General features: G+C 40.0%; 1 protein-coding gene across 1 annotated transcript in view; it reads left to right on the top strand.

The window, feature by feature from the left end:
- The first annotated feature begins 13,088 nt into the window (after positions 1-13,088).
- XRN2 (5'-3' exoribonuclease 2) overlaps positions 13,089-14,727 on the top strand; it is a 283,450-nt gene continuing 281,811 nt past the window's right edge. Inside the window, exon 1 of the mRNA XM_029593758.1 lies at positions 13,089-13,309. Within this exon, the coding sequence (XP_029449618.1) occupies positions 13,235-13,309 (75 nt within the window). The 5' untranslated portion in view covers positions 13,089-13,234. The remainder of the gene's footprint in view (positions 13,310-14,727) is intronic.

Here is a 14,727-nt window from a genome sequence, read left to right as displayed (position 1 = left end):
AGGTTAATTTTATTTGACTTAAATTTTTTTTCTTTTCTCTCATCTTCATTGATTTATATTAAAGCATTTTGGGTTCAGGTAAAGTAATAATGAAATTTTTTGAAAACCCTCTGGTTTAAATTGCTAAATATTTTTCCTATAGTTGAGTAAATACCTAAGATACATATATGTATATGATGTATATTTGTACAGGAAATATAGTTGAATATAGCTAGTTAAGATGGCACCTCTCTAAAAATCTCTTCCCTTCCTAAGGAATTCATCCTTCACGTTTATCTAAATTGTGCCCATCCCTGTCTATACTGCAGTATGTAAATGATGTTAGGAACATTTACAAGAAAAATAGAGTTGCAATGAATGCTCCTATAAATTTATAATTTATTTTTAAAGTCTTAATGGTTAATTTTAAAAGCATGTGCCAAAACTGGGAAATACGCGCATATCTTGGGCTAGCATGCCCCGAGCAGATTTTAAAAGCCGCCCAAGTAAACACATATCTCTCGCCATGTACGCAAACTTTTATTCTCAAAAAAGGAGCTGGGGTTGGGACTGGGTGGGGCACGGGCATTCCTGGATTTCTCAATGAAGCCAGCACATAAATACTTACGCGCACAAACGTGTAACTTTACTTCTGCAATGGACGGCATTTAAGTCCTAAAACAAAAAAAAAAAGTAAAAAGGCGAGCGGGGTTATAAGGGTTGGGGTTAACGGTAAAAGGGAGGCTATTTAACTAGGTGTATTATGAAGTCCTACCCCTTACCAGGGCAAACTGTGAATGAACTGGGAAAATGGGCAACTGCGTTACCTCACGTCCCTTATAAAATTCCCCCACTTTCACCCTGGAGACGGCATTTGTGCGCACATGCCTCCGTCCATTATAAAACTGTTCAGCCTATTTTATAACACACATGCATATACACGGGTATATCATAAAATGGCTGTGTCCTTTTACACAAGCCACCATATGCACATACATGTGCACATACATGTGCTGCTTTTAAAATTCACCTGTTATTGTTTAACTATATTGTTTTTAATTTTCTTTTTAAGAAGAAAGAAAAAAATGATGATGAAGCAAAAATATATTCAACTTCATATTCTTTTTTTTTTTTTTTGTCAAAATAATTTTTATTGTCAAGGGGGTGTACAAAGCCGCGCAGAAGAGCACTACTCATAGCGGTATACAGAAACAGAAAAATGTCAACTACTAGTTAGAGCCGCAGTATAAAGTAACAAACACAATAAGCAGCATAGACCGTGAGCAAGGCACAGCCTTCTACAATCCCCTGTCCTTTTTGCACATTGAATATCCACCCGCCCTACCACCCCATAAAAGGTCATACAGTTCCCAAGCCTGGTCGCTCTCCTATCCCCCCCACAGTCGCATTCTCTCATCACACACATACCAGACATCCTGCATCCACTTCACGACATCTCCCCAAACCTCCCCCCGAGACCAGACACGTTAAGCCCAAACATTAGAGTAACCAGCAGTGTTGAGTTAACTAGAATTAGTTACAGAAAAAACACCAAGCAGCTTTGAAAGGTTTATGCCAAAGTTGAATATTAACAGAGCTGAGTTGATTTTGAATAAAAATGAGTTATTTGTATGCTGTATCCAAAATAATGTTATTGAGTTTTTTCCTCACCTAAATTTTGACTAAGTTAATTCCATTTATTATTTGAATTAATTCCTTGTTTTATTTCATGTTATTTTACTGTCTTGTAGCACACACAACTTTTTCCTTCCAACACAATTCCACAAAGATTAACTATCAAAAGATTTATTGATAACATATATGAATTTTCATCTTATATAATTTGTTCATATATTTAATACTATTATTTGTCCCTCAATTTACATATTATTAACTGAAAGTATCAAATAATATTATTTACCTCTGTGCCCACATAACCTTTAAGATATATTTTTAGTGACAAAGATGTGTTATTGTTTATTACCAAGGTTGGATAAACTTTAGCATCACTAGTAGGTGTGTAACTAAATTCAAAGTTCTAGTAATATATACATGGATAAGAAGGCATTCAATTGTTAATATCACTCACTTTTTTATTTTTAGAAGTGGCATAAAAAAATTCCAGTTGACTTAAATCTTATTTTATATGGCATAAAATCTTGGGACGTTAACAAATATATTACATTTTGCATAATTATAATGCTATTTTTCTCTTTTTCATTTATTAGAGTGCTGGAGATTTTTAGTTTAATTTGATCATTCCGATATTTTATTTCACACTCATAGTCCTCCTGGACTTTACTTACTTTTATTGATATTGTTAAAAGTGTCATCCATATTTGCAGGACCTGGTATCAAAAGAAATGACTATGCTGACTCAAACACTTTCACATACATTAACTATAATTTTTAATATACAAGATATTCTTACCCTGCAAGAGATAATTATAACTTGTGTTATGATGATATATGGCTACTCTTTGTCTCCTAATTTATTTTCCTTTTAATGAAATGGTACATGTGACTCAAGGGAGAAAACACTTTTCATAAGATCTGGGCTAAGAACATAAGAACATGCCATACTGGGTCAGACCAAGGGTCCATCAAGCCCAGCATCCTGTTTCCAACAGTGGCTAATCCAGGCCATAAGAACCTGGCAAGTACCCAAAAACTAAGTCTATTCCATCCATGTTACCGTTGCTAGTAATAGCAGTGGCTAATTTCTAAGTCAACTTAATTAATAGCAGGTAATGGCCTTCTCCTCCAAGAACTTATCCAATCCTTTTTTAAACACAGCGATACTAACTGCACTAACCACATCCTTTGGCAACAAATTCCAGAGTTTAATTGTGCGTGGAGTGAAAAAGAACTTTCTCTGATTAGTTTTAAATGTGCCACATGCTAACTTCATGGAGTGCCCCCTAGTCTTTCTATTATCTGAAAGAGTAAATAACCGATTCACATCTAACCGTTCTAGACTTCTCATGATTTTAAACACCTCTATCATATCCCCCCTCAGCCATCTCTTCTCCAAGCTGAAAAGTCCTAACCTCTTTAGTCTTTCCTCATAGGGGAGCTGTTCCATTCCCCTTATCATTTTGGTAGCCCTTCTCTGTACCTTCTCCATCGCAATTATATCTTTTTTGAGATGCGGCGACCAGAATTGTACATAGTATTCAAGGTGCGGTCTCACCATGGAGCGATACAGAGGCATTATGACATTTTTCGTTTTATTCACCATTCCCTTTTTAATGATTCCCAACATTCTGTTTGCTTTTTTGACTGCTGCAGCACACTGAACCGACGATTTCAATGTGTTATCCACTATGATGCCTAGATCTCTTTCTTGGGTAGTAGCACCTAATATGGAACCTAACATTGTGTAACTATGGCATGGGTTATTTTTCCCTATATGCATCACCTTGCACTTATCCACATTAAATTTCATCTGCCATTTTGATGTCCAATTTTCCAGTCTCACAAGGTCTTCCTGCAATTTATCTCAATCTACTTTTGATTTAACTACTCTGAACAATTTTGTATCATCTGCAAATTTGATTACCTCACACGTCGTATATTTCTATCCAGATCATTTATAAATATATTGAAAAGTAAGGGTCCCAATACAGATCCCTGAGGCACTCCACTGCCCACTCCCTTCCACTGAGAAAATTGTCCATTTAATCCTACTCTCTGTTTCCTGTCTTTTAGCCAGTTTATAATCCATGAAAGGCCATCGCCAGTGGCAGGGCTAGTGGCAGCAAAATTAATACAAAACTGTATTATGTGTGCATAACATTTCCTCAGGTACCAAAATTCCTCAGACTATGGGGTAAATTTTAAAAAGGTACGCACGGGCGTCCGTGTGCACACGCTACCCGGCGTGTGCACACGGACACCTGATTTTATAACATGCGCGTGCCAGTAATTGCATGTTATAAAATCGGGGGTTGGCACACTCAAGGGGATGCACATTTCAGAGCGGCCTGGGAGGGAACTTCCCAACCCCCTAACCTAACCTACCTTCCCCTCTCATCCCCTAGCCCTCACCTAGACCCCCCCCCCCCCCCGACCTTTGTCTTACCTGTTGCGTCTGCTGCCGGTGCACGTGGGCGTTTTAAAATCTAGGCTTATGCGATTGCAGATGTACTCTATTCATATGCCAGAAGCCCAAGACTAACAATATTGTTTGGTAACAGTGTTTAGAGCCCTACTTAATACTGCCACTACAGTGACAAAAAAAATATTGCTCAAGGAATACATTCTTCAATGACATGTACATGTGTATTGACAGTGACCAAAGACTTAAATCTCATAATAAAGTAATGGAACAAATGTTATGGGTATGGAACACAGACTTCACTAGCCAAGCTGAAAGAATGAACTAGACTGCATAAAGCTAAAATAAAAAAATACCTGAGTTATCCTAATCAAATGTGATAATAATGGTCTTGTTTGATATTAAGAATATTGAAGCCAGAACTGTCGGTCTGTATCATTTGGTGGGAGCACTGAGAGGATCACCTTGCTGGTGGCTGAAAGGAATCAGTAAGTTTTGCTTGGGAATTTTTTTTTTTTTTTAAGTATTGAGGAAAAGTAAACTATTGGGGTATATTATTTAGTGTGTTTGTCCTTTTAATAGTCAGTAAGGCAGCTAATAAGCAAAAGTTAGTTTGTTTGTATTTCCCCAACCGTAGCTCATCCCAGTGGCGTAGCCACGGGTGGGCCTGGGTGGGCAGCTGCCCACCCAATTTAGACCCAGGCCCACCCAACTGACACCAGAACTGCAAGGCTGTCGCGGGATCCCATCCCCGCGACAGTGAAGAGGAGAACCCATGCTTGGCACGCCATCACGGCACACGTGGGGAAGCGGTCCTACAACCATATGGCCGACCGATCTTCCTGTTTGCGGGGGGAGGGGGGGAGCGGAAGCGCCGCGCACAGTTTCCACTTCCTCCCCCCAAAGCAGGAAGATCAGCTGGCCTCTCCTGCTATCTTCGGGCCGTATGGCCGACCGATCTTCCTGTTTGGGGGAGGGGGGGGCGGGGAGGAGAGCGGAAGCGCCGCGCACAGTTTCCGCTTCCTTCCCCCAGAGCAGGAAGATCAGCTGGCCTCTCCTGCTGCCACTGGCCTCCTGCGTACAGCCGACCGATCTTCCTGTTGGGGGGGGGGGGGAGAAGAGCGGAAGCGCCGCGCACAGCTTCCGCTCCCCCCCCCAAGCAGGAAGATCGGTCGGCCATATGGCTTGAAGATAGCAGGAGGCCAGTGGCAGCAGGAGAGGCCAGCTGATCTTCCTGCTCTGGGGGGAGGAAGCGGAAACTGTGCGCGGCGCTTCCGCTCTCCTCCCCGCCCCCCCCCCCCCCCCAAACAGGAAGATCGGTCGGCCATACGGCCCGAAGATAGCAGGAGGCTAGTGGCAGCAGGAGAGGCCAGCTGATCTTCCTGCTCTGGGGGGAGGAAGCGGAAACTGTGCACAGGCTTGAATTTGTATGTGAGGATGAGAATGGGAGCCTTGTTGTGTGTGTGTGGGTGAAAATCGGACCCTGGGTGTCTATGGGAGTGAGAATGGAGTCTTGAATGTGTGTGGGTGAGGATGGAAGCTTGAATATGTGGGTGAGGATGGAAGCTTGAATGTGTGTATATATGGGTGAGAATGGGAGCCTGGGTTTGTGTGTGTGGGTGAGAATGGAAGCTTGAATATGTGGGTGAGGATGGAAGCTTGAATGTGTATATATATGGGTGAGAATGGGAGCCTGGGTTTGTGTGTGTGGGTGAGAATGGAAGCTTGAATATGTGGGTAAGAATGAGTGCTTGAAAGTGTGTATGTGTGGGTGAGAATGGGACCTTAAATGTGTGTATGTGTGGGTGAGAATGGGAGAATGGGTTTGTGTGTGTGTGGATGAGAATGGGTGCCTGGATGTGCGTCTGTGTGTGCATAAGAATATAAGCCTGGGGAGGGGTGAGAAAGTGAGAGCTTGTATGTGTGTCTGCAGAGAATGTGAGCTTGGGGGGGGGGAGCATATGAGAGTGAGAGCCTGAGTGTGTGAGGGAGTCTGTGAGAGAAAGCATTTATGTATATATGTGTGTGTGTGTGGAAGGGAAGAAGACAGTAGTAGAAAAGACACTGAAGAGGAATTAGGAAATGAGCGACAAGGGAAAAAATGGGAAAGAGAGACCAGGACCAACTGATTAGAAAAATACAAAGATCAGACAACAAAGGTAAAAAAAAATAAAATAAAATATATATATAGAGAGAGAGAGAGATGTTAGCAATTTAAATATATATGTATCTCGAATGTTAATCTCACCCTCCTGTACCCAACAATTTTTTATATATCAATTTTTTTGTTTTAAGTAAAAAATAATAATATGGAATGGAAAAGGTAAGTTTCATACATATGAATGCATGCCTCCTCGGCCTTGCTTCAATTTTGTAGTGTAATCATAAGCTTACCAACCTTCCAATCCTTTTGTTATTTATGTTTCTTCTTTATTTTAATCAATGTGTGAATAAATAATGAAATTATTCTCTATATGACGCCAGTACTGGCTTTTAGCTTATTTGCTTTGTATAAAATATTTATAGTCAAAACGCCATTAATGTGAACCTTTGTAAGGTAAGATTTTATACTAGGAAAATGTCCATGGTAAACGCCATGATAGTAAGGTATAGAAAACGTATCACTTATCTCCCAACACAGCTGTGTTTCGAAAAAGTATCCTTTCTTCCTCAGGGGAGTTTGTATCCTTTTAATGGAACGCGCTCTCAAGTTCCGCCAGTTCTGCAGACTCTTCTCCTGGCCCAAATTTGAATATCTCCTGCCTCAAAATGGCAAACGCTAATTCAATGGCGTGCTGGTGTCCTCGGCATTATCCTTGTGCTAACTAGCACTGATCCATGGCTTTAGTTATTCCTTTCTCTCAGGCTTAATCAGCTCTGAATGGCGGCGTTTTTTTTTTTTACGCTTCTCAGTTTGCTATTTTATAAAAAACTACGGATCACAATCCCGCCAATGGTAGGAGGGACGTCTTAGTTGTTACGTTACTCAGGTGTTTAGAAATCAGCTGTGTATTGCTTGTTACGTAGCTCACAGTGGGAGGGATACCAATGTGTCTAAAGATCAGCTGGGGACAGCGTCTTACGTCATCAGTAAGAAATTTCTATTCAAAACATACTATAATGCATGTATGCCAGCAGGGAATCCGGCTCGATTGGTCTAACTATGTCAAATCAATGTTGTCCACTCTATTTCTTCGTTCAATCCATGTGGAACCACCGTTTTTAACCTGAAAATCCAATGTTGTTCCTTATAATTTAAACTTTTCTTCTGATCGCCTCCTCGTTCATTATCGTCTATTTTGTCCAAAATCGTCCATCTTAGTTGGTGAAACTGATGGTCCTTGCTGACACAATGGTCAACTATTGGAGCCTCCATTGTTTTGGTGTTGAGTTTTGATTTATGCTCTGTCAACCTCGTTCGTATTGGCCTAGATGTTCTGCCCACATAGTTTTTTGGACATGGGCATTGTATAAGGTAAATCACATTTTGGGATGTGCAATCGGTGTTTCTTTTCCTTTTTACGAGGTATCCTGTTACAGAATCTGTCCATTCTCCGCCCTCTATGGTCGTGCTGCACATGTTGCATCTTTGACATGCTCTGTGCTGTCCCCCATAATGTTCATCAATTTTCATTATGTCTGCATGAACAACTTTATCTCTGATATTAGACCCTCTTGTAGTGGCTATAAGAGGGAATTCTTCAAATTCTTCATGAATTGCTAGTATAGGCCAGTGTCTCCGGATGGAGGCTATGACCGATGCCGACGCCGTGCTTTGTGGTATGATACAAGTTAATCTGTTGTGTTCTTTTTTGTTCTGATACTGTAACAATAAATCGCGATCCGAAAATTTGGCTCTTTTGTAAGCCTTATTGATGACTTTCTTAGGGTAACCCCTATCTTTAAACTTATTTTTCAGAAATTCCGCCTGCCTTTCGAATTCTTCCGAAGTGGAACATATTCTCTTGTATCTAAAAAATTGGCTAACCGGTAATCCCTGTTTCAGGGTTAATGCATGATGACTATGATATTTCAACAACGTGTTCCTTTCTGTTTGTTTATGATATACCGTCGTTTCAAGCTTGTGTCCCTTCTTATATATTTCCACGTCCAAGTAAGCTATTACCGTCTGGTTGCTTTCCGCTGTGAACTGTAAATTAACATCAAGTGTGTTAATCCACTTTAAAAATTCTTTCAATTCATTTTGGGACGACGACCAAATCAGAAAGACGTCGTCTATGTACCGGCGCCAATATTTGATATTAATCCACCACTGGGAGGGATATATTTTTCCTCGAATTGTGCGACGTAAATATTAGCCACGGAAGGGGCTAATGAAGATCCCATGGCAATGCCATGGGATTGATGATAATATTTATCACCAAATCTGAAATAATTGTTGGTAAGCACTACTTCTAGAAGGTCATGCAGAAAATGTGCAGGTATCCGGTGTATCCCTCTATCTTTGATTAATCGTTGCATCACTGTTTCTATTGCTTGTTGTTGCGGAATTTGCATATACAGTGATTGTATATCCATCGTGATTAGCCAACTCTCTTCCCCTATCAACCGGATATCTGCTATTTCTCTCAAAATTGTATGGTGTCTTTTAAATACGATTTGGCACTGACCACTAAGGGCTGTAATATTTTATCTAGAAAGATTGCTGGAGGTTCTAACACTGTGTCTCGAAGTGAGACTATGGGTCTTATGGGAGGGGGCATGATATTTTTATGCACTTTCGGTACTGAGTAAATGAGAGGTACCTTTGGATGTTTATGTTGGAGAAATTTTTTCTCTTTAGTGGTCAAAAAAGGGACTTCCTCTATGAGATCATGTAAATTCCCTACCAATTGTTTGGTGGGATCTTCTTCTAACACTTTATAATATTTGCTTCTAACACTTTATAATATTTGCTATCAAATCACCATGTTACAACATTTGGAAGATAGCAAATATTATAAAGTGTTAGAAGAAGATCCCACCAAACAATTGGTAGGGAATTTACATGATCTCATAGAGGAAGTCCCTTTTTTGACCACTAAAGAGAAAAAATTTCTCCAACATAAACATCCAAAGGTACCTCTCATTTACTCAGTACCGAAAGTGCATAAAAATATCATGCCCCCTCCCATAAGACCCATAGTCTCACTTCGAGACACAGTGTTAGAACCTCCAGCAATCTTTCTAGATAAAATATTACAGCCCTTAGTGGTCAGTGCCAAATCGTATTTAAAAGACACCATACAATTTTTGAGAGAAATAGCAGATATCCGGTTGATAGGGGAAGAGAGTTGGCTAATCACGATGGATATACAATCACTGTATATGCAAATTCCGCAACAACAAGCAATAGAAACAGTGATGCAACGATTAATCAAAGATAGAGGGATACACCGGATACCTGCACATTTTCTGCATGACCTTCTAGAAGTAGTGCTTACCAACAATTATTTCAGATTTGGTGATAAATATTATCATCAATCCCATGGCATTGCCATGGGATCTTCATTAGCCCCTTCCGTGGCTAATATTTACGTCGCACAATTCGAGGAAAAATATATCCCTCCCAGTGGTGGATTAATATCAAATATTGGCGCCGGTACATAGACGACGTCTTTCTGATTTGGTCGTCGTCCCAAAATGAATTGAAAGAATTTTTAAAGTGGATTAACACACTTGATGTTAATTTACAGTTCACAGCGGAAAGCAACCAGACGGTAATAGCTTACTTGGACGTGGAAATATATAAGAAGGGACACAAGCTTGAAACGACGGTATATCATAAACAAACAGAAAGGAACACGTTGTTGAAATATCATAGTCATCATGCATTAACCCTGAAACAGGGATTACCGGTTAGCCAATTTTTTAGATACAAGAGAATATGTTCCACTTCGGAAGAATTCGAAAGGCAGGCGGAATTTCTGAAAAATAAGTTTAAAGATAGGGGTTACCCTAAGAAAGTCATCAATAAGGCTTACAAAAGAGCCAAATTTTCGGATCGCGATTTATTGTTACAGTATCAGAACAAAAAAGAACACAACAGATTAACTTGTATCATACCACAAAGCACGGCGTCGGCATCGGTCATAGCCTCCATCCGGAGACACTGGCCTATACTAGCAATTCATGAAGAATTTGAAGAATTCCCTCTTATAGCCACTACAAGAGGGTCTAATATCAGAGATAAAGTTGTTCATGCAGACATAATGAAAATTGATGAACATTATGGGGGACAGCACAGAGCATGTCAAAGATGCAACATGTGCAGCACGACCATAGAGGGCGGAGAATGGACAGATTCTGTAACAGGATACCTCGTAAAAAGGAAAAGAAACACCGATTGCACATCCCAAAATGTGATTTACCTTATACAATGCCCATGTCCAAAAAACTATGTGGGCAGAACATCTAGGCCAATACGAACGAGGTTGACAGAGCATAAATCAAAACTCAACACCAAAACAATGGAGGCTCCAATAGTTGACCATTGTGTCAGCAAGGACCATCAGTTTCACCAACTAAGATGGACGATTTTGGACAAAATAGACGATAATGAACGAGGAGGCGATCAGAAGAAAAGTTTAAATTATAAGGAACAACATTGGATTTTCAGGTTAAAAACGGTGGTTCCACATGGATTGAACGAAGAAATAGAGTGGACAACATTGATTTGACATAGTTAGACCAATCGAGCCGGATTCCCTGCTGGCATACATGCATTATAGTATGTTTTGAATAGAAATTTCTTACTGATGACGTAAGACGCTGTCCCCAGCTGATCTTTAGACACATTGGTATCCCTCCCACTGTGAGCTACGTAACAAGCAATACACAGCTGATTTCTAAACACCTGAGTAACGTAACAACTAAGACGTCCCTCCTACCATTGGCGGGATTGTGATCCGTAGTTTTTTATAAAATAGCAAACTGAGAAGCGTAAAAAAAAAAAACGCCGCCATTCAGAGCTGATTAAGCCTGAGAGAAAGGAATAACTAAAGCCATGGATCAGTGCTAGTTAGCACAAGGATAATGCCGAGGACACCAGCACGCCATTGAATTAGCGTTTGCCATTTTGAGGCAGGAGATATTCAAATTTGGGCCAGGAGAAGAGTCTGCAGAACTGGCGGAACTTGAGAGCGCGTTCCATTAAAAGGATACAAACTCCCCTGAGGAAGAAAGGATACTTTTTCGAAACACAGCTGTGTTGGGAGATAAGTGATACGTTTTCTATACCTTACTATCATGGCGTTTACCATGGACATTTTCCTAGTATAAAATCTTACCTTACAAAGGTTCACATTAATGGCGTTTTGACTATAAATATTTTATACAAAGCAAATAAGCTAAAAGCCAGTACTGGCGTCATATAGAGAATAATTTCATTATTTATTCACACATTGATTAAAATAAAGAAGAAACATAAATAACAAAAGGATTGGAAGGTTGGTAAGCTTATGATTACACTACAAAATTGAAGCAAGGCCGAGGAGGCATGCATTCATATGTATGAAACTTACCTTTTCCATTCCATATTATTATTTTTTACTTAAAACAAAAAAATTGATATATAAAAAATTGTTGGGTACAGGAGGGTGAGATTAACATTCGAGATACATATACATTTGCTAGGTCTCACTTTTAGCGGAGATTGGGAACAGCAATTTAAATATGTCATCTTTGGGAATGTGCATTCTTATATTTTTGAATTTTGCTCTTTCTTAAGTATTCCACTGTTCAGACATTTTAGTTTCTCAGGCTTTCTATTTTGGCTTTATCTACATGTTTCTGTTTCTAATTTATAGTCTCTTATTAGGTAAGGGTCGGTCTTAGTTTTGCCTGTTTGTGACAGAAATGAGTATTTCTAGCATATAGTTTCTCTGTAGTAGTAGTCCAGCCTGTTCTGTTATTCCCGTAGGTGATGTATTAATGTTCTAGGGCCTGGTGTAGTATTTGCATTGCTGCTTTTTCATAAGGTTGCTGTTTGAATCCTGAGAGTCAGTGCTGTGATTGTTTGGCAAGGTTCCAGATGCCTCTTTCTTTGCAAGAGTTTGTTACTTCACAAAATAGCAGTGGAGGGTTATTTTTTGCTGAGATTACACCAGAATTTGAATTTTTTTTTTCATGTTACTTGTAATGTGAATTGCCCTAGCTCTGCGCTGCACCTGTTCTGATGATTAATTATATTTTATTATATTTATGAAGATTTCTGGGTTTTTGCAAAGATGGTTCATGAAAGAATACATTAATTTTTGTTTTATTATATGATTGGATTTGATTGTTTTCTATACTTGAAATAATTGAAGTAAATTATTTTAAAGTTTCATACATGACACATAATGGCTGTTGCAAACTACTTAGAGCCATTCTAGGGTGCAGTATATGGCATTATTTATCAGTAAGAAAACAACTAGTAGACCTGCATGCCTTGTGCCCACCTATGTTAACCTTGTGCCCACCCAAAAAATCAATTCTGGCTACGCCACTGGCTCATCCTTTAATTTATAGGCAGGTACCACTTTTACACTAAAAAAAAAAAAAAAAAAAAGAGCCTTTTTAACTTCACTTCCTGAATTCCCCACACCTTATTGAGGCCACTACCAGATATATAGGGGTAGATTTTAAAACATTGCCGGTGCGCGTGCTACCCAGCGGGCACACATGGACGCATGATTTTATAACATGAGCACCTCAAAGCACTTACATTCATAATGTAGGCTTGCGCACGAGTTTACTAAATTTTTAATCATTGCTGCCATTTCCTCGGAAGTTAAATAAAATTCAGAATGCTAAAAGGAATTGTTTTGCCAGCTGAGCTACTTAAAAATAAATTCCATGTTTTAGTACAAAGAAAGGCTGACTTCCTAAAGGTTGATTCCCGCACCACCAGCCCGTCTGTGGTAGCTTGGCGTTAGCATGAGCTGACCTGGTACTGAGATTTGTTTTCAAGATAAACCAACCTCCAAGAGGCAGCTAAAGCAAAGAGAACTGCTTTGGTCAGGGGGCAGCTCTTCTAGCGCGGCTACAATTCAGACTTGCGTCGCTAGCCTAGTGGGAGGCCACGCAGGCTGTGTCTTTGCTCCACGCTTCCGACGTGCACCGGAAGTAGCGTGTTTATGCCGTTGCCCGCCCCTCTTCTCCGGTTCCTTGTATCTGCGTCTCACGTTTTCCGCTTCGGCCGCTGCTGCCGCTATGGGAGTCCCGGCCTTTTTCCGCTGGCTTAGCCGCAAGTACCCGTCCATCGTCGTGCACGTGGTGGAGGAGAAGGTAAGAGGAGCTGCTGCCGCTGTTTACGGACCGTTCCATAAGCCGCCGTCTCTGCTTTCAGGAGGAGACGAGATCAGGCTGTGGCCCAGTTTAGACGAAAGCTGGTTGCAGTGCTGGGGGCTTCCTGTCCCCTCTTCAGCGGTCTGGTCAGCCAACTCGAAGGGCGCGTGCCCTACCTAGGGTTGTGACTTCACCCCAGGTCAACCGAACAGGCTGACTAAAGCCTGGTTTTGCCCTATTGTATGCATGAATGTGTAGTTCTAATTTTCCTATAGATGTTCTTTAGATTCAGAACATCAGACCTAAAAATCCATGAATGTAGTGGGGTATAAAATTAGGATTGGATCAATCTGTGCAGTTGAGTTGGGGGTGAGCTGGCAGCCTTAGTCTAGTCAGTTGGAGGAGATCATTCATAACCTAATAGCGTTAGAGCAAATAAGGTTGTAAATAAGCTTACAAGTTATAAATAAGATTATTGAATGTACTCACAAAGAACATTGTTTTTTTTTATTAAACTGAGTCAGTAATATTTTGGGGATTTTAAAAATATTTTTATTGGAATTTTGGTAGTACAGCTTGTATATCATGTATTTTAAAGTAAAAGTGTTAAGTTGTACATATACTTAGCAATGAAACAACATTACTGTAGCAATCTTGTGACATCTGACTTGCAATGTGTGTGTCTTTGGTTTGTTCTTATGTTCTTTTCAGCTGTGTTTGGATTTTGAACTGATGTGACTATAAGACCTAGGGGGTAATTTTCAAAAGCACTGATGTGCATAAATTGACTGGGGTTTATATGCACATTGCAAAAAAGTGTTCCCATGGGGGGTGGAGGGGAATCATGTCTGCTTTTTGATTTTTTAAAGTATGTGTTTAAATGTTTGTGTAGACATTTGTACCTCTCTAGCACAGTATTTCCCAACCCTCTCCTGGAGGCACATCTAGCTAGTTGGGTTTTTAGGATTTCTAGAATGACTATACATAAGAGAGATTTGCATAGCCTGGTTCATCAATATATGCAAATCTGTTTCAAGCCTATTCATTATGGATATCCTGAAAACCTGACTGCTTAATTGTGCCTCCAGAAGAGGGTTGTGAAACACTGCTCTAGCACACCTATGTCATGCTAAGGTATGTGCAGACCCACTGATTTTCAAAAGTGGAGTTACAAGGTAAGAAAACTAGAGCTGGAGTCTTTACTCGTAAACTTCACCCCCGTATGCGAGCTGTTATAAAATTCTCTCATAAAGCATAGCTGTTGTCTTTTTGTTTTCATCAAACATTAAACAGCAAAAACACAAATTAATGAACAAAACACCTGAGCATGCAGCCCTAAGTTACATGAATTGACCGCGAATAATATCCAGTATAAGGGCATATTACAATGCTACAGCTTTTTCTAGATCATCAATATT

The sequence above is a fragment of the Rhinatrema bivittatum genome, chromosome 3 (assembly GCF_901001135.1).
Source record: "Rhinatrema bivittatum chromosome 3, aRhiBiv1.1, whole genome shotgun sequence".
Taxonomy (NCBI): Eukaryota; Metazoa; Chordata; class Amphibia; order Gymnophiona; family Rhinatrematidae; genus Rhinatrema; species Rhinatrema bivittatum.
The sequence above is the reverse complement of the archived record's forward strand: the minus strand, read 5'-3'. Positions and strand labels throughout refer to the sequence as shown.